Raw genomic sequence first — 24,869 nt, forward strand, 5'->3', positions numbered from 1 at the left:
TACAGACTGATATATTAGCATAGCTGTTAAGAAATGCTTGTTTTTCTCAGGTTGCAGAATTGTTTCTTTCAATTCTTGACAGTATCAGTGTGCTGCTTTCTTTTTTTTGTTGTTGTTTTTGTTTTTGTTTTCTTCTTTTTTAGAGGTGTGGCCTCTCTGTGTTAAGTTATCGCTAGATGTCACCATTGCCTTGAGCAAGTAAGCATATTGCTATGTCTGTAGCTTTACCTGCCTTCAGTAGCTATGAATGGATACTTTGTATTTGACTGGAAACATGACCCAGTACAATTTAAAATGGTTTAAAACCAACAAAGACAAAAGAATAGATTTAATGTTGTGTAAGGTTTAAGGTGTTTTCTGTAGAAGATGACGCATATATACTGTACCGGCCACTGCTGCCCATAAATAAAGATCTGACTGCGAGCGATGTCTACTCTGTTCCAGGCTAATGCCAGGCTCAGCTGGTCGGGAGCAGATGCGTTAGCTCCTGTGAAAACAGAGGGAAGTGTGGGAAAGATAGGAGGAGAAAGAAGAAATGACATACTTTAGACTCAGTCAAAAAATCACCTCGATAATTCCTATTAATCAGAAATCTGTGATATTCACAGAAGAAAACATGCTAAAAATCTGCTGTCAAAGTGTAATATATGACAATTAAATAAGAAACCATGCAGATGATAAGATGGGTTTGGGGCTGTTTGTTTGTGGAAGGGAGGGTATGTTTTCTCTTTAGTCTTAATGGACACTGTGGGACATTTCTGCCCTGCTGCGCTTTTTTAATGTTTCACTAAGGACTTCAAGGTTAGGACAGGTAAGGACTGTTTTCTAATAATAAGGTAGTATTTGTGCTTCCGTGTCACAGTGAGAACTCGCCTGTATGAACAGAACAACTGAATTGAAAGGGCCCTTCAACTTTTAACTACCTACTGGTTTACAGAGATTAGATGATTGTATACAGGGTCATTTTTGAAAGGCCTAATACCTTCACTTTTTTCTTGTCTTCATTATTTCTTATGCTGACAAATGGTCCTCATGGAGAGAGAACAAGCTAAAGCTTTTCTTTAGTCAAAGCAGTTTTGTCCCCATTTCAGTGCTATTCAAAGTCATGTACTGTTCCATCTGAAAGTGGACTCTAAAATTAGAGGCATAGAAAACAAATGGCATAATATGGTGGCCACTGAAATCTTTGAAGGATCAGTTCAGCAGACTTTAGGGAAACTTAGCCTACAGTTTAATTTCCTAATTCATGGCTTTTCAGTCAGTTCACTGCCATGAAACTTTGCCAATTACTTGAACTTATCTAGAAAATTATTTGGTACGTATATCATCCAAATCATATTTATTTTATTTCAGAAATGAATTCTGATAAAAAGGCAGGTGGTGCAGGAGTAGAGGGTTAAGTAAGAATGAAGACAAGAAGAAAAAGCAATGAAAACAGTCAAACATCTTTCTGTGACCAAGAAGTGACAAGAAGCCTTTGGTTCTCATTGCTATATATTATGATACAGACAAAAGCTGTTATGGGAGACCTCACAGGTGATGATTCCAATAATATCTGAACATTTCTCTTTCTGAGTTTCATATGCAAGTAACATACAACTTTCGAGAACAGAATATATTTACCTCTAGGAAGGAGAAACATGCCTCTACAGTTTTATTTATTAAAACAGAAAAAAACAAACAAGCAAACAAACAAAAAAATGCAGTGGGTACAACAATATAAATTAAGAATAGAGAGAGAATACTTTTTTTTCCTTTTTCCAAAGCAAAAAACAGTACCTCTCAAAACACCCTTGGATCTCCTCCTTCCCATCTGCATGCCTGCAGGAGAAGGGAGAGTCTTGGCAGGGATTCAAACAAGGTCTCTGCTGAGCCCTGGAGGAGGCACATGGGCGAACTCCAAAACTCAGTGGCAGTGATGGTGATCCTAAGGCCTGGCACCGTTTTGAACATGTGGTGGAGGAGCTGCACCTCCTGACTTTGCTAAATTGACTGAAGCTTACAGTCTGGGTAGCCAGTGATGCTGCTTGGATAGAAGCCATTTGGGACTGAGAGTGGGTCAGATAGACTTGGGAAAGGACTGAAGGGGCTACCTACGCTGCCCCCACTTCAGCCAAAGCTAAAAACCAAATCATAGAGGTTTAGTGTACCTTCAGGTGAACACCCTTCTGGCTCCTAGCAGGGAGACATCCCCAGTCTTTGCTGAGGTACTCAACAATGCTGGAACTTCTCATGCTTTAGGAAGTACCCAGCTGCAGGATGAGTGAACAGGGCAGGAGAGAGGAGACTACAAGAGTAATAAGAAAGACCTTAGAAAGGCAACACAGGGATCTAATTCCAATAGGGATGTCGGAAAGACCAACCACACAAAGCTGTCTCAGTCTCCCACCTGCATCAGAACTAGTGCCACAAAGAAGGCACGTAGGGTGTTAGTCATTGAAGACAGGAGTGCCTCTGAGAGGCACTGAGGCTCCCATTTGTCATCAGCACAATCTCTCTAGAGAGGTTTGCTGCCTGCCTGGGGCCTATATTTGTGATATTACAAAGAGGCTACTACGTCTGGTGGGTCCCAAAGACTACCATCCCTTCCTGCTTTTTCAAGTAGAATCAAACCATGCTGTGACAAGGAAACTCCAAAATATCAAAAACGATTTTATGTCCCCTGGATTTGAGTCAGTAAAAAGAACCCCAAACTTGACTTCTGTGAGTATTCATCTTGGTCATGACTATGACTACAATGTACTCAAATAAAAGTCAAAACATATTTAGGAGATCAGAAAATATGATAATTAAAATACTGCTCTTATCAACTTAATACAGAGGATCATAATGGAGCCACTTCTTAGGCCCTTAACACTGTCTGTGTTGAGAAATTAGTATTTCCTTTCCCTGCATTTTTTTCTTCCTGTCTTGTGGAAAAAGTCTCTGCTTAGTTCTGTTATATTATTTAATGGCATACATATAGCATACATATTGCTTTAAACAACATTTTAGTCAAGATAAGACTAATGTCTATGTAATATTTACTCAATATCCTGGTGTTTATATCCCATAAGGTATGTTCCTCAAAAAAGCACTTTAGAAAATATGAATAATGTCTGCAGTGGGAGTCTTTCTTCCTCTCATCTGCTTCTAGAAGTAAAATTCAATTTGAGATGCAATGCATTGATTTGGTATCATTTTCTTTCAATATAGAATTTGCTAAATACAGTTATATGCTAGAAAATGAAAGGATGGTGAGAAGTTAAATGAACAAGAAGGACGTCTATGAAAGCTGTTCCTGCAGGTTAAATCTGTGGTCTCAGGCAACTACCCAACGGAGATTCTTCTCATGAAAAGTCCAATCACATCAGATGATCTATCCAATATCTTGAACCAAAAATGCAATATGTTTTGATGATAAAGCTTGGGGCAATAAACTTGAATCAGTATCCTAGGTGAGTGTTATGTCCTTGCAAGACCCCAGATTACTGAGGAGATACACTACAGCTGAGATTTACTGTGACCAGTGTAAAACCTCTGATGGATTCTCTAGCAATAGTGTAGAATACTTAATGATTAGGAATCTGAAAAGTTGAAATCTTAGGAATTAGGAAACTTAGGAACTTAGGAAATTTAGGAACTTAGGAAAAAGTTGAAAACTTAGGAATCTGAAAAGTTGAAACTGATCTATCTCGGCAGAGATGGTTGTTGGAGATTCATTTCTGTAATGCTTTTAAGCACGTTAGTGCCCTCTTTGAATCATAATTTAAAGAACAAAGTAGACTAAGGGAAGTAACAATCCAAATTAACTTTCTGCTCTGCATTTCAGCAGGTATTAAATTGCCTTCTGTTTCAGAGATTGCAAGGTTTTTGGAGAAAGGGGTTTCCACTGCATTTGCTACAAGCACATTTAGCAAACCAATTGGCAATAACAAAGCTGATAGCAAAAACAACTGTGGGGGCAGTAAACAGACATCTGGTCTAACTGAGACATACTGGACTGAGGTAATATTAATCCTTCAATATCAGTGATTTCATGGTTGACAGACTAACACACTATTTTCCAGGACCCCATGATGGTTGTTCAGTGAGCATGAATCATGACTTATTCACAGGCTGGAAAGCAGGCAGAGACATCAGGTCTGCATTAGTCTAACAAGACTTATCTCAGAGGGATACATGGCAGTCATAGCAATTTTAATATGAGCCAGCAGTGTGCCCTGGCAGCCAGGAGGGCCAACTGTATCCTGGGGTGCATCAAGCATGACATTGCTAGTCGGTCGCGCTCTACTCTGTGCTGGTGCAGCCTCACCTCGAGTGCTGTGTGCAGTTCTGGGCACCACAGTACAAACAGGATGTAAAAGTGTTGGAGAGTGTCCAGAGAAGGTCTATAAAGATGGTGAAGAGCCCAGAGGGAAAGACATATGAAGGGCGGCTGAGGTCACTTGGTTTGTTGAGCCTGGAAAACAGGAGGCTGAGGAGAGACCTCATCGCAGTCTACAGCTTCCTCACAAGGGGGAGTGGAGGGGCAGGTGCCGACCTATTCTCTTGAGTGACCCAAGTGATAAGTGATACTTTAGTGATAAGACCCAAGGGAATGGAGTCAAGCTGTGACAGGGGAGGGTCAGGCTGGATATCAGGAAGAAGTTCTTTGCTGAGAGTGTTGTCAGGCACAGGAACAGGCTCCCCAGGGATGTAGTCATGACATTGAGCCTGTTGGAGTTTAAGAAGCATTTGGACATTTGGACTGTGTTCTTAGTCATATTGTCTGAATTCTGATTTTTAGCTAGACCTGTGTGGAGCCAGAAGTTGGACTTGATGATCCTTGTGGGTCCCTTCCAACTTGGGATACTCTGTTCTGTTCTATTCTGTTCTATTCTGTTCTGTTCTGTTCTGTTCTGTTCTATTCTATTCTATTCTATTCTATTCTATTCTATTCTATTCTATTCTATTCTATTCTATTCTATTCTATTCTATTCTATTCTATTCTATTCTATTCTATTCTATTCTATTCTATTCTATTCTATTCTATTCTATTCTATTCTATTCTATTCTATTCTATTCTATTCTATTCTATTCTATTCTATTCTATTCTATTCTATTCTATTCTATTCTATTCGTTACAGTATGCATAGACCACAAAGCAACTCTTTTCCAATATTAGCAATTTGACTGAGAGGGCTTCTGGAGCACCTGCTGAAACCTGAGTGGTGCTGCTAGTATGTTCCAGACATTGCAACAGCTTTGTGAACTATGATCTTTGATGCCCCTTCAGAAGAAAAACATTTTAGCACTTCTCAATAAGCTGACTTTAACTTCCATATCATGTACTTTCAGCTTCATTAGCAGCTGCAAAAGAACAAGATCCATTACTATTTGAGCTCCAACTGCTAAGGTTAAAAGAACACAAACAGTTAAACTGTCTCAATAAATGTACTTGCTACAAAATCACGCAATTGGAAATTTGCTTTCCACATTTGCATGTCTCTCAAAATGAGAGAAAAAAAAAAAGAGAAAAAGAAAAAAGAAGGAATCCACAAGCCATATGCTGTTGTGACATCCATGCAATATAAGCTGATAATCAGTTTGGATCCCTGGCTTATTGGAGATCACTTCCAAGAAAGATAGATCTGCTGATGAGATTAAACAAGTGATTCACAAAAACAAACAAGGAAATAATCTCTCATATTCAGTGCATGGTTTTGGTCTTGTGGAGTATCCAAGCCAAGAGAGTTCTTGCATTGGCAGTGTGCCTGATAAAAGATTAAAAAGAGAGTAGCTCATTGCAAATTTTGCGCAGCAAGCAGGAAGTGATACTTTGTGTGTTTCCAGTCCTTGTCCTCCTCCTATTCCCTGAACAAATCACTCACATCAGGGTGGAATCAGTAATTAGCTATGTCTCGACTATAATGGCTAACAAGAATTGTAAAATCCTCATTGGAGTGTGAAGAAGTGACAGGTAATCACACGCTTGTTTCATACTTTTCACTGTACCTGTTTCACCTGGTTCTCATAAAGTTAAAGAGATTAGATTCCTGAATCTAAACACTCATGAATTTCACGATAATTCAGGTTCAGGCTTCAAATTGATGGGCAAGTGTCTCAGCACTGCTGAGATGGATGTCTTGATTTGATGAAAACACCATCTAAACATCAGACTTTTTTTTTTTAAGTGTGTAAATGTGTATTCACAGAAAAGCAGCATTTCAAAGCAGCATTTCTTTCAAGTTGGGTCAGAACTTTTGTACAAAGACATGGTATGCACAAAGACAACAGATTTGCTTGAGGCAAGAGATTTCATTGCTGCACACATTGATTAAAGTCATATGGACTTTCATTCCCTGTGATCAGAAAGTTCAGATTAACAAGATGTAAAGTGGTTTCTGATAAATCTAACCTTCTTTGAGTATCTTCAGAATGAGAAAGTGCTGAGGAGCAGGGAAGATGAGGAGTAAATTTTAGTTCCTCTAACTCTTGAGCAAAACAAAGATGCTGCTGCCATCAGTGGATTACAAAATCATGTCAGCCAAGTGTGAGAGGAGGTGTCAACATCACTTACACAGGTCCAGGATCCTTCTGAGATAACAGAAATTCACTATGATATCTTACTTTTTTTTTTTTTTTTTTTTTTTTTTTTTTTTTTTTCTAAAAGGAAGAGTAGAAAATACTTAGTGCAGTTGTTCATGTAAATATTGCAAAAGAACTTTTCAGCTATAGAACAGTCCCTCCCAAGGCCTATAATTTATTTCCTTTAACTTACAGCAGGATTTCTTTCAAGGTGATTAAAGATTCCTAGAGATGTTGGGATTCAAACCACGAAAATATACCTTGACAAAATACACTTTGACAATCTGTGTCTAATAGGAATCAAGAGTAACAGTTTCAGTGACTGCCTTAAGAATAAATGCCAAGAGAATATGCTTTACATTGATGATAATGAAGAATTCAGTTATATTTAAGATAAAAATGAAATTTGCAATTAAAATATTTCCTAAGGATAGAAAAGACAAATTTGGTGATGGATGCAATTCTTGTTTCTTTGTTTGAATTAATTAATTTTTCTTCACATTGATTTATATTGTTTCTGTGTGAAGATGTCCAAAATGCCTTGAGATTTAACTATGCAGACTTGTTACCTCAGGGTAGCAGTGAAATAGTCATGTTACCTGCAGGCCAAACAACTGGTATCTTGATCAAAATGAACAAAGAGGAGAAAGTGGTACTACAGAAGCCTAATGGTACAGAAGCTGCTGCAGCAAAATAATTCCTATCTATTTCCATGGTTGATATGGTAGGTCTCAGTCTGCAGTCCTGGCCAGTGTTTATTTACTTCTCCTGTTCAGACTTTAAATTAAAATGTTTGAAGGCCATTTTGGAAATGGGATTCATAATTGTGTAAAAGGTAAAATATTCTTTTTCCTGGTTAGATGGAAATTATTCAGACTTTCTCCCTTTTTCTTTTGTTATAGCTCTTTTCATCCTACACAGGAAGTAACTGAGAAGAAAACAGTCCTGGAACAAGTAAGAATAATTCCTATTACCATTTCAAAAATCACTTTTTTTTAAATGACTCAAATTCAAGACTGTCACATGTCAGTATTTACTCAAGTGTAGGAGAGTCAATAGCATGAAGAAAACTGCTGAAGAGTCTCAGAAAGCAGAACTTTCGCCAGGTACCTTCTGAAGTGCATTCCCTAATGATTCTCAGAATGCTCTTTAAAATTATTTTGTATGTCTTATTCTCTATTTTTAAAATGAGTATGGCCTGTGTTACATAACAGTAAACAGTCCAGACAATAACAAGATGACTGTGGTGCTATACATGCTATTTGTGAAAATCCCATCTGGGGAAATACCATATACATGGATGGGTATATCCTCCCTGCCCTTGCTTGATCAGTTAAGAACATGTACTTCAGAGCTTTCAAAATCTTACCTGTATTTGCACCATAAGGTAATATCACATGGTGAAGGGAGCCGAACTAAATTGCATGTCTTTGCAGGACCAGGGTTTAAAATGAACTGTAATTTGGAAATATTTTAGCAACAGCAGATTCATTGTAAGATGGTCTTTTAAGAGCACAAGAACAACATGTAACGGTTTAGAAAGATATAGCCAAATGAGAAGATTAAGGTTAAAACTCCTAAAACTCCAATAACTGAGTTCTCAGCTCAACCTGGGGAGACTGGAGGGAATTCCAGAATTCCCAGCCTTTTCTAGAATGACTGGAGATAACATTTTACAATAATGCCAGTTTTGTCTAAGGGGAGAAAACCTCCTCCTCTATTTTCCACTAGCCACGAAAGCAATCTAAATCTGAGAAGTTATTTGGCTTGCTGCTTGTGACTGCTAATCTTCTAAACTAACCTCTGAGGGTCACCACTGATGTTTTTTGTGACACATAAGCAATTGAAGGTGGTAAATAAAGACTGAGACAGAAAAAGAAAAAGAAAAAGAAAAAGAAAAAGAAGAAAAAGAAAAGAAAAAGAAAAAGAAAAAGAAAAAGAAAAAGAAAAAGAAAAAGAAAAAGAAAAAGAAAAAGAAAAAGAAAAAAAAAGAAAAAGAAAAAGAAAAAGAAAAAGAAAAAGAAAAAGAAAAAGAAAAAGAAAAAGAAAAAGAAAAAGAAAAAGAAAAAGAAAAAGAAAAAGAGAAAGAAAAAGAAAAAGAAAAAGAAAAAAGAAAAAGAAAAAGAAAAGAAAAAGAAAAGAAAAAGAAAAAAAGAGGAGATATTAAACATTAAAGAAAGATCTGGATTTTTACAAAGCAGTTAGAACAAAAAGTATACTTCAATTTCATGGTATAAATTTACCTTCTAGATATGGTACATATTGTCAATAAATGCATGTTCCAGCACTGCAGAGACACAGAGTTAATCCATTTGGATTGTTACAGACTCACTGTGAAATGAAACTCCATTACCTTTTAGTAATGCTGTAAGGATAGCTAAATCAATATCCTGGTGTCCTTCTGATCCCATGCGAAAGACTGTGATCTGAAAGGTTAAATGACAACGCCATTACTGAAACCAGAGTAATATTTTAAAGTAAAAATTAGATCAGGGCAACATCATTTGCATCTCAAAATGTCCTGATGGCTACAAGCTGATAATCTTACTGTAGTCATTTTAAGTGGAGCTTATTAGATAAAATTAACACAGAGTATATATATACACATATATGCAATATATATATATTTATGAGACAAAATTCACCAAAGATAAAAGTTGTATTAATATGCATATAGAAGAAAAATCCTCAGTGATTACAGAGTGAAATCAGAAATGAAAGAATATTCTTGTATTAGAATAACATTAGATGTAATGTTCCCAGTACATTACTATGACAAATTAGGTGTGTTTTAGGTTGTGGATTTGATTTACAGCATATGGCATTGAATAAATATTTTCAACAAAAAAATCAACAAAGTATTCAACCTCATGACTTTGTATAACAGAAAGTTATCTACATAATCTAGGCTTCAAACAGGTCCCTGAACATCTTTATGCACGTGTAGTCAGTGATCTATACAATACATAAGCTTTGAGGTGGTGAGGTTACATATACAATTCATAAAGAATAAGAATGAATATTGTGGGGCTGTTCTTTCAAGGCAGTTTAACTCTTGGTTGAGACAACACTGAAACATATAGAAGTGTAAATCCCCTTGCTCTTTTTGTTACTGTGGCAATAGATGCTCTTGGAACTCTGTTTCTTGAAAGGCAACCAACACTGCAGTCTTTTTTTTTTTTTTTAACCCTGTGTTAACATTTTTGTCTGAATAAATTGCACCATTTTTTTTTTTTTCCTTTTGCCACTACTGACTGCCCCCATAAAATTTGAAATAAGCGATATATTTAATTAACAATTTTGTAAACATATTTTACACTCATATTCAGGAGCACACATAGTCCCTAAAGTCCTACTTGTACAGCACCACTGAATTACAGCAGCATCTGGAACAGAAGTCAGCAAACATCAGTGTTCAGAATACAGTACAAGGAGATGGGAAAAGGAAATATATAAAGTGGTTAAGTCTAACCTTCAGTGTACCAGCTGAAATAGCCCTACAGGTTATATCCCAAGAAATTCGCTGCAGACCTCCTGTAGCACCTATTCTAACTTAACATGACCCTGGGAGCACTAGGGAGTTCAAACAGATGTTAGAGATTTTGCCCCATAGTGCAACATTATAGACACTGAGAAGGCAAACTGGATTAAGCCATATGGAAACTGGTTTAGCTTACTTAATCAACTGAGTTAAATTCTGCCTAACACAACGCGAAGAAGTATTTACATTAGCATTACATTAGGTGTCTTCCCCAGTTTAACTAGATAGTTCTCAAATTAGACTTGGTTTGACCCTTGAAGGTGTTCCTGATACAAACCATGAATACTACAAATGATACTTTAATGATTTATTTTCCTCCCTCATCCAGAGTCTACAGATGTTTCTGGCAAGCCACTTGATGTCTATCTTCATATCACAACCTTTTTTTTTTAATCTCTACAGCAACTGTCAAGTAAGCTTTCCCTGCAGTGCAGTCAGTCTGGTTCTTTGACCTGTGGAGCATAGCTACTATGGACACAAACATATTTATATCTAAGTATCATCTCAGAACACAATAAAAACATAAGTTGATGGGATCAGGTCTTCTCCTGTTTAAGTGCATGATGAACTATGCCACAGAGGTTAGTAGACAGGTTGAGGGAGGAAGGGAAGGGTGGATCAGAAAGCAGAGGAGAGAGAAAATCTTTCTCCCTTACCAAGAAGGAAAGAGGAACAACTTCCCTCTTGTGAGTAGGTCTGCAGCTGATGAAAAATTGCAAGTGAATACAGTGTTCCCACATTTGTTTGAGCATGATATCCTTGTAAAGATTTGCATCTTCCTGCATTATTTTTGAATCAAGAGGCACTTCCTTAACACAAAATGGATGCGTGTCTGCCTGGCAAGCACCTCAGATGGTTCTGGAAATGTGCTGTTTGCAGCTCTGGACTTGGTGGTACCAACACATGGCAAAATGCCCTTCTTGTTCTTTAAGGCCAGGTAAAGCAATCAGCTCATGGGAGCCTGAAAATACTCAACTAAGGTAGTTCAGAATCTACAGTGGAAGAATGAAGAACATCTTAAGCCAAAATTTTGCTCAGTGAACTCCCAGCTTAATTAAAACGTGTCACATAAATTGCAAACACTGAACAGCTTATCATCACAGGAAAACTAAGTGAAGAACTTTGCATGTATTGGACCACATATAACCTTAAATTCCAACTTCTCTTTCCTGCCTTTTCACTTCATCCTTTTCTCCCTCAGAAAAATCAACCCATTCCAGCAGAATAAATTGCTACTGTATAAAAAATAAAGTAGAAATATAAAATTTAGTTGCATCTGAATAAAAAGGTTACCTTTAGATGGTAACTGTTAGTTTATTATAATGTGCAAGAGGTCAAGCCATAACCCAAGCACTAAAATAAAGAAAAAGAAGATAACCAAATTAGAGACAGGAATAGAAAAATCATTTGGACTCAAAACAGATTTACAATCATCTGGGGGCTCATACCCAAGACTGAACTAGAATTTTAGACAGACCAAGGCAAAATCTCATGGTTATCCCTTTCAAAATGCTACAAAGTTGGTAGCTCAAAGATTTGCCTGTGGACTTTTACCTGTTCTGAATGCACAATTTATTTATTTATTTATTTATTTTTATTTTTTTAAGGACAGAAAACAGGCATGCTCATCGTGGTTTAGGCTAACTCTGACTGTCCATAGATGCTCTCTTTATGGTCACAGGTCATGAAGAAGATTTTGGACAACATGCAGCACCTTAGCACTCTTATTCATGAACCTTTTTTTAGGAGAAACTTCTCACAGCTAGTTATCCTTTGAACTGATTTTTCACACAATTCTGTAGATGAAATTTTAGTCCTGACCTGCAGCATTTTTCAACCATAGTCTTGTTCCCCTTGTATCTTTGCCAGAAATATTGGTTATTTCCACTACTGGACATCTTCAGAGATGATAGAATCATAGAACATCCGAGTTGGAAGGGACCCATAAGGATCACCTAGTCCAACTCCTGGGTCCCCAAAGGACCACCTCAAAAAAAAAAAAAAAAAAAAATCAGATCATGTGTCTGAGAGCATTGTCCAAATGATTCTTGAACTCCAGCAGGCTCAGTGCCATGACAACATCCCTTGGGAGCCTGTTCCAGGGCCCAACCACCCTCATGGTGAAAAATATTTTCTTGATACCCAGCCTCCTGAACCTCCCCTGTCGCAGCTTCAAGCTGTTCCCTCAGGTCCTATTGCTGGTCATCAGAGAGAAGAGATCAGTGCCTGTCTCTTTGCTCCCCATTGTGAGGAAGTTGTAGACCACGATGAGGTCTCTCCTCAGTCTCCTCTTCTCCAGGCTGAACAAACCAAGTGACTTCAGCTGCTCCTCATATGTCTTTCCCTCTAGGCCCTTCACCATCTTTGTAGACCTCCTTTGGATACTGTCAAATAGTTTTATATCTTTCTCATACTGTGGTGCCCCAAACTACACACAATACTGAAGGTGAGGCTGCACCAGCACAGGATACAGTGGGACAATCACTTCTCTTGACTGGCTAGCAATGCCATGCTTGATGCACCCCAGGATATTGTTGGCTCTGCTGGATGCCAAGGCAAACTGCTGGCTCATGTTCAGCTTACGGTCAATCAAAATGCCCAGATCCCTTACTGAGGGGCTGATCTCCAGCATCTTATCCCCCAGTCAGCACTTATAACCAAAGTTTCCCAGGTGCAGAATCTGGTACTTGCTCTTGTTAAACTTCATATTGTTGGTGATAGCCAAGCTCTATAATTTGTCCAGATCTCTCTGCAAGGACTCACCACCTTTGAAGGTGTCAACAGATCCACCCAGTCTTAGGGTTGTCCATGAACTTGATCAAAAAACCTTCAAGTCCTGCATCCGAATCTTTTATGAAAAGATTGAAGAGGACTGGTCCTCAAATGCAGCCCTGGGGAATCCCACTAGTGACAGGTCACCAGCCTGATATAACCCCATCTATAAGAACCCTCTGGGCCAGATCCATAAGACAGTTGTTCACCCATCTTATTATGCTTTTATATAACTATATTCTGGTCATTTTGTCCAGTAGGATACTGTGAGAGACAGTATCAAAAGCTTTACTGAAATCCAGAAAGATTACATTGCGTGGCTTCCTTTGGTCAACTAGCTGGGTGATCTTGTCATGAAGGAAATTAAGTTTGTTAGACATGACATTCCTCTAGTGAACCCATGTTGGCTGTAACCAATGACTGTATTGTCCTTAAGGTGTTTTCCAATAACTCCCAAAATAATCTTCTCCATAATTTTACCAGTCACTGAAATGAGACTGACAGGCCTCTAATTTTAAGGATCTTCTTTCTTGCCCTTCTTGAAAATTGGGACCACATTTACCATCTTCCAGTCAACTGGGACCCCTCTGGACTCCCAAGACCATTGAAAACAATTGAGAGAGGTCCTGTGAGGACATCAGGACATCAGAAAGACATCGAGGCCCTGAAGCGTGTCCAGAGAAGGGCTACAAAGCTGGTGAAAGGGATGGTACACAAGTCTTATGAAGAGTGGCTCAGGGTACTGGCGTTGTTTAGTCTGGAGAAGAGGAGGCTCAGGGGAGACCTTATTGCTCTCCATAACTACCCGAAAGGAAGTTGTGGGAGCTGGGGGTCAGCCTCTTCTCGCAGATAACTAGTGACAGGACTAGAAGGAATGGCCTCAAGTTGTGCCAGGTGAGGTTTAGGTTAGAAATCAGGAGACCTTTCTTCTCACAAAGAGCAGTCAGGCATTGGAATGGGTTGTCCAGGGAGGTGGTGGCATCACCTTCCCTGGGGTGTTTAAGGAGAGGTTGGACTTGGTGCTTAAGGACATGGTTTACTGGGTGACATTGTTAGTAGGGTGATGGTTGGACCAGAAGATCTTGGAGGTCTTTTCCAACCTTAATGCTTCTATGATTCTATGATCAGCCAGCTCTCTTGAGTATTCTGGGATCAATCTGATTGGTCCTCATTGACATATGCATCCAGGAGGAGAAGCAAATCCCACGCAAGTTTGGGGTTAACTGGGAGTTTATCATTCCCATAGTAATGGTCCTCCAACTCAGGGCAGCTGGGGTCCTATAGCCCATCACTGGTGTTGAAGACAGAGGCAAAAAATGCATTAAATGCCTCTGCTTTGTCTGTGTCCCTGTTTCTTAGGTGACTGTCCTCATCAAGTATCAGAACAATGTTTGCTCTCATCCTCCTTTTCCTGTTAACAAAGTTAGAAAAGCCTTTTTATGCTGCTGGCCAGCTTCAGCTCTAATTAAGCCTTGGCCACACAAATTCTCTCCCTACAAAGGTGAGCAGCATCTCTGCAATCCTCCCAGGTAGCCTGACCTTACTTCCACTGGCCACACCCTTCCTTTTCCCGCCTTAGCTCTTGAAGAAGATTTGTGCCAGACCAAAAGACTGTGAGGAATCATCAGCATCTTGAACAGACCTGGAATGTTACTCCAGTTGCAGCTTTACATCAGGGTTCCATAATCATGCTTGAATACTTCATTAATGAAGAGGGTTGCATATGCCCCCTGTCTATTCTCACAATTTCTATTAGAAATGCAGACACAGGTGTTGCCCCTTTGTCTTTTTCTCTGTCACTTTAAAACATGAATAACCAGAGAAAATAAACAAGCTTCATAAAACATTGAGAGAAACAGAAAATTGTTACACGGTTCATTGTTGGATCAGATTGTATAGCCTTATGCTAGACACTCTTCTGACATAAAGAAAGCACTAATTTTATTTCTGAATTTTATAACTACAAGTATAAGGAGACAAAAATTTTTCCAAAAATACAGATTAATTTCTCTGCTTATGTACTCTTTGTAGTTTTTTAGCATTCTTTAATTCATGTAGTTGGAGGACTGAGGACACGTGGACATATGTTATAGTATTTATGCAGACTTTACACTCAGAAATGTTCAATATCTCTGTGTCTCAAAATAAACAAACAAACAAACAAACAAACAAATAAATCTGTCCATTTTGCTGGAGGTCTACCCATCTGATGATTTCTTTTCCTTTAAATAACGAGTAAGAATTTTGTGTTTGTAATTTACTCATCTAGTTTCAAGAATCATAAATGTATTTGACATCTTACCGGGTGCTATTTCCCAGTATGTTGGTAGATAAATCGTTGTAGACAACTGATAAACAACACATTGATGTTGTTAAAGCAGGACATTGACCAGAGCCTTGTTAAAATGGCTTACAGATGCTACTGCACCAACATACATAAAACTTCAGTGCTAGAGGAAAACATCTGGGTCAGTAAACTCTGTTCCCAGCTACCTTTTACTGGATGAACATCTGCCTCTGAGAAGTAAAAACAGCTACTAACAAAAACTTAGAAACCCACTTGATAACCGACACGCAAAAAAAGAAAGCTTTACTTCTTTAAAGAAAAAGAAGTGACATAGTTCCTCAGAGCCATTCATCTTGAAAAAGACCAGCCTCCTAATTAAACCTAGTGTAGTCCTGCTTAAACCTTCTATACAGCTGTAGCCTCTGTACAGCCTCAGTGAAAAACTAAAAGGAGAAATAAGTTAATAAGGCATTGAGATCCAGACCATTTAATTATATACATAATATATACATATATAAAATTATATATATATAACAACACAAAAGCAAACAAACAAAAAACAAAACAAGCAAACAAACAAAACAACACAAGCAAGCAAGCAAAAAAAATATCAAGCAAACAAAAAAACAAAGTTAAAATAGTAATGCATACTTAAGACTTGTTTGCCCTGGAAAAATAAAAGTAGTGGCAAGAGTTGCAGTAGCAGTCAGACTAACCCGAGGCATTCTTTGGAACTGCTGTGAAAGAGATTAGCTTAAACTGAGAAATTTTCTTTATGCTGATCTGATTCAAACTATATCTATAAAATAGTTTACTATATTTTCATAATAACCTTATATTACAAAGAAAACTACCATTTAACTTACTCAGCTATTTTTTTTTGGAACAAACAAAAAAAAACAATTTATGTTCAGAGAAGAAAAAAAAAGTACTCCTTTTTGCCCAGATGTTTTGGGCCATGTTATTACGTCCATGTAGCCAGTAGTTTCAACTGTTGATGTTAACCTCAATTACTTTAAAAGAACTCTTTTTTTTTTTTTTTTCTTTTCTGTTCCTCACCGACTACCTTGGGTATTTTGGGATTGGTCTTTTTTTTTGATTTCTTCTTTTCCTTCCTCAGTGTTCACCCAATTTATTGGCTTGAAATGGTTCTTTTGGGTAATTGCCTGAGGCATCTCAGTGTACAAGTGTGAATTCGAACAACAGCACAAGTTTTTTTTCTTTTTAATCTATTTTTCTTCTCTTCTTTACAAATATATAAAAGCTGATGTTAACACTCCTTACAAATACAAAAATGTATTGCATTGCACTGAAGGAGTTAAATCTTCAGATGAAAACACAATTGAAACAGACATGCAAGAATAGCTCTAAGACACCAATAAAAGCTGCACCAACGAGCTGCATGGGCATTCTGATTCTTTTCTTACTAAATGTAGCTATAAATTTTGACTTCTTTTTGATATGCCCACAGTGATCTACATGTAAAGTACAGTAGATAACAGCTCAGGTTGTTCACTTTTAAATGTTTTTGTGTTTGTGAGAGGCTGAATTTAATATTTACAGGTGAAACAGGGGACCTTCCTAGTCCCTTGATAAGCTTGTTGTAGGAGGAAGATGAAGAGCGGGGAGGAAGAGGGGACAGAGTAGAGATCACCATCTCTGCCGGGCTCCTCACAGGAGGAGGAGATTGAGAGACACCTGGAAAAATGCTGTCTTAGTTTTATAGTGAAAGGAAAGAATGAGGGTACCACAGCACAGAAGACTACTTCTCATTTACATCTACAAATTCTGCCTGAGTGAAATGGATGAGGTTTGTTCTTAAAAGCAGGAAAAGAAAAACAACACAAAACAAAGCAAAACAAAACAAAGCTGGAGTGGTCTTCTCTCTATCTCACTGTAGATTTTCTTGAAACATCTTAACCTGAACAGCAGTAACTTCCAGGAAAAATAAAAATGAAAACAACAACAACAACAACAAAACCCTAGCTGTGTCCTATCTCTTCCTAGGAAAATGCGCTAGGAAATCACTGAGCCAAAACAAACCTCTGCAAGCACAATGATTGCAGCACATTGTGGTCCTTGCCAGCAATAATTACAGTCCAGCAGGGTAGAAAACTACTTTTCAGGCAAGGCATGTAGAAAGCAAGTGAAAAACAAAGGGATGAAGAAGAAAAATTAGCAGGATAGAAATAAATCTGAAGGGTGGGGTAGTTGCAGAGCTGAGCAAGAGGAAGAGATTATCTGACCTTAGACTCTTTATTAAAAGCAGTTATATTAAAACAGCTCTTTGTTGTTGTTGTTGTTGTTTGTTAGTTTGTTTGTGTGTTTTGTTTAGCACCAGCTTCATTCTTGTTTGTCAGATTTCATTTTATTTCAGTTTTCCTTTGCCTCTTCTGGCTCAGTAGGGTCAGTTTAACCTGATATGATGAATCCGGTTATTCATTTATCTTCATGCTGGTACTGCATTGCACTTCTATAGGCACAGTCAAGCAATACTGTTTTACCTGAGAGCAATAAATATGAGCCATACTTTCAGAACTAAGTGACATACTGGCACACACAGATATTACATTGGCATTTAGGATTTCCCAAGTTTTGTGTGCATATAAATTAGAAATACAGATTAGAGCTGTGAGTATGCAGATGAGTATAAGTAGTTTCCTTAATGGGAGCTGCCAAATCAAAGGACCAACTAGGAAGAAAATACATAAAATAGATGCTGAAGAGGGAAGATGTGGTCAAACAGAAGGCAGACGAAGTCATAGGTGATTCAACCCCTGAAGTTGCACGGGCATTGAGACACTTCAGAGCACATAAGTATTATAGATTGCAGTATTCTAATCACAAAACTTCTGAATTATTAGTACTGGTTCCCCTGCCCAGTTCCTTTACAATGGTTCGTATTTATGTCCCTTACTAATCTGGGTGAAGCAGGGGTATTGGAGAAGGCAGGAGAGGGTGCAGCAGACAGACACAATTCAAGTTATTTGATCAGCAAGTCATACACACCCATGGGAAAATCCTTGGCACAAAAATTGTTTTGCTTTATCGATTCCTCTTTAAAGGAAGTATAAAGCAAGAGACAGAATAGGTCTGTCAGTGTTTTCTGTTTTCAGGCCTCGTTGGATATATGAATGATAAACTTTCCTTAGAATGGACTGCGGCATGGTGAACAGGTTAATATTCTAAATGGATGAAGCTGATTGTACCACTAGAAGGAGAAGCAAGAGCAATAGGTAGAGATATCAGCCATTGCCAGCACTAACTGCAGATTCTCCAGGTCATGCTATGGGAATTCATTTCATACAAATATTTTGCAATAGTTCAAAATAACATTTGGTGAAATTAATCACAGGATAAAAAGGTTATTTCCAACTATCAGAATATTTGGTTCTTCTGATGCCTTTTCTAACCAAAAGTAAATCCTTCCTTCCTTCATTCCCAACACTTTTTTTTTTTTTTTCAGTGAGCTTAATGTCAGCCCCTTCAGAGTAAGAAAAAAAGCTGAAATATATTCAGATTTTTAGCTGGTATTTGTTTGAAGAAAGAGGATACAACATCATATCAGCAGGAAGAATGTACAACTGCACTGAAAAGCATTTTACCCACTGTCATGGAGGCAAGAGAAAAAAAAGAAATATCATTCTCTATACCTCAGATTGACAGTGCCTGCTGACTACATAATGGATAACTGTAGAGAGAGAAAAAAGCAGGGTAGAAATGATGGCAGCAGAGAAAGCAACCAACAGTACTCTCTTACTCTCTTTACATACTGTATTCTTAGCGTCTTAAGAATGCTCCAAATTATTCATGCTTTTAGAGATGGGATTGTTTTTCACTGCCATTTCACTGTCACATCAGGAGAAAACACAGTGATTTCAAATTACTCTAAAAGATTTTTTTTTTTGCTATCTCCATACAATCTTTTGAATGTCCTTAAATCTCACCTATGGCAAATTCACTAGTTGATGTTTGTTTGCGTCTTGGTCAGAAAAACAACACACCTCCTTTTCTACAAAAAAAAAAAAAAAGAAAAAAGAAAACACACACACACACACAAAAAAACACAGATACAATTATGAATAGAGCCTGAAACTCACCTGTTTGAGAGGACAGGTTCAGAAACATAGGCAGTTCCTTTTAGAGTGCATGTTGACATTTATAATTTAGCTAGGCCTACCTGAATATTTCAGAGGAAAATTCCTCTGAAAAGAAAAAGGAGACTTTAATAAAACAAGGAGGTCTGTTATGCAAAGTCTCAAAATGGCTCAGATAATAGGGAAAAGCATTTTCTTTTTTCCTTGCAATAAATAATCCTGTTTAGCTCAGAGGAAAAGCTGCTTATTGTGGAGGCATAACAAAGATCAAAGTGAGCAGGTAAGTAGATGGATAATACTGCAGAAGAAAGAGGGTGGCCAAATAAGAGGAAATTCAGGAACAGAAAGTTTAGAGAGAATTATGTTTAGGGAAAGAAAACCTAAATTAAGTGGTGTGCTATTCTGAGGAATAAAAAAGGGAATTCCAAATGAGGAAACAAGAGGGGGCATACACATGAGGGGAGAAGTTTGAATGTTGGTTGCAAAGTTTCAAAATTATTTACATTTTCTTTTGCTTTGTGGCAGCACTGCAACACACAATTGCTTGATCCAACAATTTGTCACAGACTCATTTTCTGGTAACAAGCAGAGAACAAACAAAAAAATCAGTGCTTACAAGAAAGGCAGCAATTCTGCAAATGAGGAGCCATCTAGATGCACAGAAAATCATGTTACAGAAATTACTGTCAGTGTTTGGTTTCTCCAGTAATTGGTAGCTTTTGTTTGAGACTGAGACAGCTGTGTCAACCTCTTAATGACTGGTGAGAGAATGCTATGGAAATGTCACAGCTCTGTCCCATGTAAAAAACTTACAGTGTACACATACTTTTTAAGCCTTACAGCACTGCCAACAGTTTGAAATGTAATAAGGTTGCATGTGGTGCTTAGGGACACGGTTTAGCGGGTGATATTGGTGGTGGGGGGATGGTTGGACCAGATGATCTTGGAGATCTGTTCCAACCCTTGTGATTCTATGATTCTATACATATTTGCAGTAGAATAAATGACCCCAAATAAGTTTTGGAGGTAAAAACATTGAAAACAATCCTTTTCCCTTGTGTTTTCATACTGTTACATTAGGCAATTTATCACTCTATACAGGCAGTGTACCAGCTCTTGATTTTAATGTTGAGGAAACAGGAATAAATATAAATTGTAACTCACAAAAAATATAAGCAGAGAAACAGAATTTAGATATTGTTCTTTAATTTACTGTGCATCAGCATATTCTGATGCTAAACACAGATGTGTTTCCACACACATATGTACTGCCTCTGACAAATGAATACAGAGAACAGGTAACAACAGATGAGGAGAAGGTAGAGGTACTTAACAACTTATTTGTCTCAGTCTTCACTGGGGTCAGGCTTCCCACACCTCTTGAGTCCTCAAACATCTAGGCAGGGGCTGGGGGAGCAGAGTCCCTCCCACTGTAAGTAAAGAGCAAATTTGTGACCTCCTGACACAACTACAAGTCTATATGATGATGACATGCATCCCAGGGTCCTGAGGGAATTGGCTGATGTAGTTGCCAAGCCACTCTCCGTCGTATTTGAAAAATCATGGCTGCCAGGTGAAGTATCCAGTGACAGGAAAAAGAGAACATCACACCCAGTTTTAAAAAGGGTAGAATGTAAGACCTTGGGAAATACAGACCAGTGAGACTCACCTCTGTGCCTGGCAAGATCATGGAACAGATCTCCCTTGGCAATGTTAAAGCACATGCAAGACAAAGATGTGAGCCAGCATGGCTTCGCCAAGGGCAAATTGTGCTTGACCAATCTGCTGGACTTCATCACTCGACAAGAGAAGACCAATCGATTTCATCTACTTGGACTTCTGTAAGGCTTTTGACATGGTCAAACACAACATCCTAATCATTAATTTGGAAAATCTCAATGGATTTGAAGAGTGGACCATCTGGAAGATAAGGAATTGTCTGGATGGTCGTACCCAGAGAGGTGTGATCAATGGTTCTGTGTCCAGGTGGAGGCTGGTGATGAGCTGTGTCCCTTAGGGGTCTGTCTTGGGACTGCTGCTTTTCAATATCTTCATCAGTGACATAGACTATGGGACTGAGTGCACCCTCAGCAAGTTTGCAAATGACACCAAGCTGAGTGGTACAGCTGCCAGCAAAAGAAGAGGTGCCATTCAAAGGTCCCTGGACAGGCTGGAAAAGTGGGCCCATGTGAACCTAATGAGGTTCAACAAGTCAAAGTGCAAGGTACTGCACCTGGGTTGGGGCAATCCTGGACATGAGGACAGACTAGGAGAAGAACCCACAGAACGCAGCCCTGCAGAGAGTGACTTCTGGTGGATGAAAGTCTTGACATGAGCTGGCAGTGTGTGCCTACAGCCTGGAAGGCCAACAGTGTCCTGGGCTGTATCAAAAGAGGAGTGGCCAGCAGGCTGAGAGAGGTGACTGTCCCCTTCTGCTCTGCCTTTGTGAGGCCCCACCTAGAGTACTACACTCAGGTTTTGGTCTCCCAGCACAATGAAGATATGGACCTGTTAAAGTGGGTCCAGAGGATGGCCACAAAGTTGATCAGAGGGCTGGAGCACCTCTCCTATGAAGAAAGGCTGAGAAAAGTGGGGCTGTTCAGCCTAAAGAAGAGAAGGCTCTGGGGAGACTTCATTGCGGCCTTTCAATACTTAAAGGAGTCTTATAAAAAGGATGGGGAGGAACTCTTTGCTTGGGTAGATAATGATTGAACAAAAGGGAATGGTCTTAAACTAAAAGAGAATAGATTTAAATTAGACATTAGGAAGAAATTCTTCACTGTAAGGGTAGTGAGGCACTGGAAAGAGGTTCCCCAAAGAACTTGTAGATGTCCCATCCCTGGAGGAGTTCAAGTCCAAGCTGGATGGGACCTTGGCCAACCTGATTTAGTGGCAGGGTGGTTGGAGTTAGATGATCTTTATAGTCCCTTCTAACCCAAGCCATTCTATGATTCTACGATTCTGTAATTCCATGAAGGCTTGCAGTACAGGAGCTGGTTGAGAACAACTAGGAAGAGAAATGGCTTGGGGTAACAAGATGATAGGCATCAGCCATTTAGCTATTTAACCCCATCAAACTAGTGTTTACTCCAGAATGTACTCTTCTGACAAACAAACAGGCACCCATGCCATGGACCGAGGAGGTCAGAGTTAACTGAGGAGGTCATAGTTAACAGAGTTAACTGCCTGCGTGTGTCTGGCCTGCTGAGAGACACCCATGTGCATGCCATTTGAACTTTACTTTACATTTACAGTCTCATTCATCTCAGGTCATCTTATAAGTGTGTGTCCCCGTACAAGTCCCTTTAAATCATTCTGGGAAATTAGGAACTGGCAGCAACTCACAGCCTTAGCCAGTGTTACAGTTGAATAAATACATCCCTTTTGGCACTTGTCCTTGTACCTGCAGTGTCTTTGATCTCCTGCTAAGCTAACAATCTTGGTAGAGTACTATTTCTGTAAAAACCAGCCAAGAAAGCTAATGTTATTCTAGGGTTTTATTTAGATAATTTAACCCATAACCTTTATCTTGCTCAAGGATACTAACCACTGAAAAACTAAATAATGTTTCAAAGCAAATTTTAATAAAAAAGAGATTAATGATGTAAAAAGCTCACCACTGAGATGGATAAACCTAATATTCTCTTATTTTAAGAGACCAAAAGTCCAATTTGTTCATTCTCACTGCTGTATATACTGAAAAATTATGTCTTGCAAACTACTGCCTTAAACAATGCTGTCTGTAGGACTTACATGCTCAGATACATCTTCAAATGTTGGTTTTAGAGGGAAGTGTGGTGAGCTGATTGGATAACAACAATATTAAGACTGGGGACTCTTGCTCTATTTTAAACCCAAATTTCACCCTTTTTTTTTTTTTTCTGTGCAACATCTGTACAAATAGTCTGACAGAATATGGGTGCCCAGGTTGCTTTGTTATAGATGATACAGGTGTGTGTCTATTCTGGATTTAGGTTGTCAATAATGTTGTGATGAAGCACAGAAAACAAGCAGCAAAATTAGTCACGAACCTTTAGTGTCATAACTGTCTTGGTACTGATATTAAGCAGGTAATACTTGGAAAAAGAAGCTCAGTTGATCTACATGAGCTTCTCTAAATATTTCTACAGGATGGCAAATTGGCAGATGCTGCTGTATCTATCTCATGTAGTGAGCTCCTCATCAATGAATAATATATTATAGTATTAATGAATGGGTCTACATGACTCACCTGAAGCCATGGAAAGAGAAATTATATTTTCTAAGAATGGCAAAAAAAAAAATTACAACTTGTCATACATGACTGGGATGGGTAGTGAGAAAGGTTTTTTACACTCCATTATGTGGAGTGTACACGCTGCATTGAATCCTTCCAACTTCCTGACTGGAAATATTGGTTTGTATTATATTGTGTATTATATTGTTGCCTGTATTATCTTGCTGGCCACATGCTACAGTTCTGCCTTAACTTTCATTACTGAGACAATTGACAGAGCTGTATAATGGCTTGGTGTGCATTTTGCATAATTACTTGTTGGGGTGGTTTAACACTGGTGAGCAGTGTCAGTACCACACAGCTGCTCTCTTACTCCCCTTCCTCAACTGGATGAGGATGTAAAGGGGTAGGTAGGGGGAGAAAATGAAAAATGAAATGGAGGAAAAATGAAAAAAGGCTTGCACTTTTGATATAGGAACAGTTTAAGGAAAGGAAAAAAAGAAGGTCATACAGAAGCAAAAGGAGAAAAAATATTTTCTACTTCCTATCCTCAAGTGATGTTCAACCACTTCCTGGAAAGCAGGACCTGTATGTATACACAGTAGTTGCTTGGGAAGACCAGTGTTTTCATGAGAGTACCCCCTTCTTCTTCTTCCCATTCCAGAGGTTTTATTGGTGTGTGTGACATCACGTGACACGCAATATTGCTTTGGTTTGTTTAGGTCAGCTGCCCTGGCTGTGTTCCCTCCCCATCTCTTGTCACTCTCAGCCCAGTGGCTTTATGGAGTGTTGGAGTGATGGCCTTGGTGCTGTGCCAGCTCTGCTCAGCAATAGACAAGGCATTACTGCAAAATTCTGTTCTAGCTAAAAGTGCAGAGCACAGCACTGTGTGGGCTGCTGTGGGGAACGCGAACTCCATCCCAGCCAGACCAAGTACACTTGTTAATAGTGTAAATGGTTTAATGGAAGTTCCTACCAACATATTTTTAAAGGAAAAGAAACAATCTAAATCTAAATCTGCAAAAAAGATGCAAATTTAATCATGCAATACATAGAAAAATGAGAGATTTGTAGTAAGTATCTAATAGGTGACTACACCTGTGATAATTGTGTATGCAGAATGCATCAAATAAACCTAAAACTGTCCACTTAGTGACTGTAAATAACATACCAGATATTTGCTATAGCCCTCTAGGTGGCTGGTGTCACAAAAGAATAGCACCAGACTTGTGCCGAACATGGCATCACAGTGGTTTAAGATGAACCAAATAACTGACTAAATCACAGAATCACAGAATCATTTAAGTTGAAAGAGACCTCCAAGATCACCTAGTCCAACCTCTGACCTAACACTAACAAGTCCTCCACTAAACCATATCACTAAGCTGTACATCTAAACGTCTTTTA

General features: G+C 38.6%; 1 protein-coding gene across 8 annotated transcripts in view; it reads right to left on the bottom strand.

The window, feature by feature from the left end:
• TRPM3 (transient receptor potential cation channel subfamily M member 3) overlaps positions 1–24,869 on the bottom strand; it is a 488,292-nt gene that overhangs the window by 64,188 nt on the left and 399,235 nt on the right. For all 8 annotated transcript variants that reach the window (XM_048049695.2, XM_066988522.1, XM_066988523.1 and 5 more), the window contains exons 9-10: positions 8,903–8,975; positions 387–487 (exon numbers count right to left, since the gene is read on the bottom strand). In XM_048049695.2, the coding sequence (XP_047905652.1) occupies positions 387–487; positions 8,903–8,975 (174 nt within the window). The remainder of the gene's footprint in view (positions 1–386; positions 488–8,902; positions 8,976–24,869) is intronic.

The sequence above is a fragment of the Anser cygnoides genome, chromosome Z (genome assembly GCF_040182565.1).
Source record: "Anser cygnoides isolate HZ-2024a breed goose chromosome Z, Taihu_goose_T2T_genome, whole genome shotgun sequence".
NCBI classification, from domain to species: Eukaryota; Metazoa; Chordata; class Aves; order Anseriformes; family Anatidae; genus Anser; species Anser cygnoides.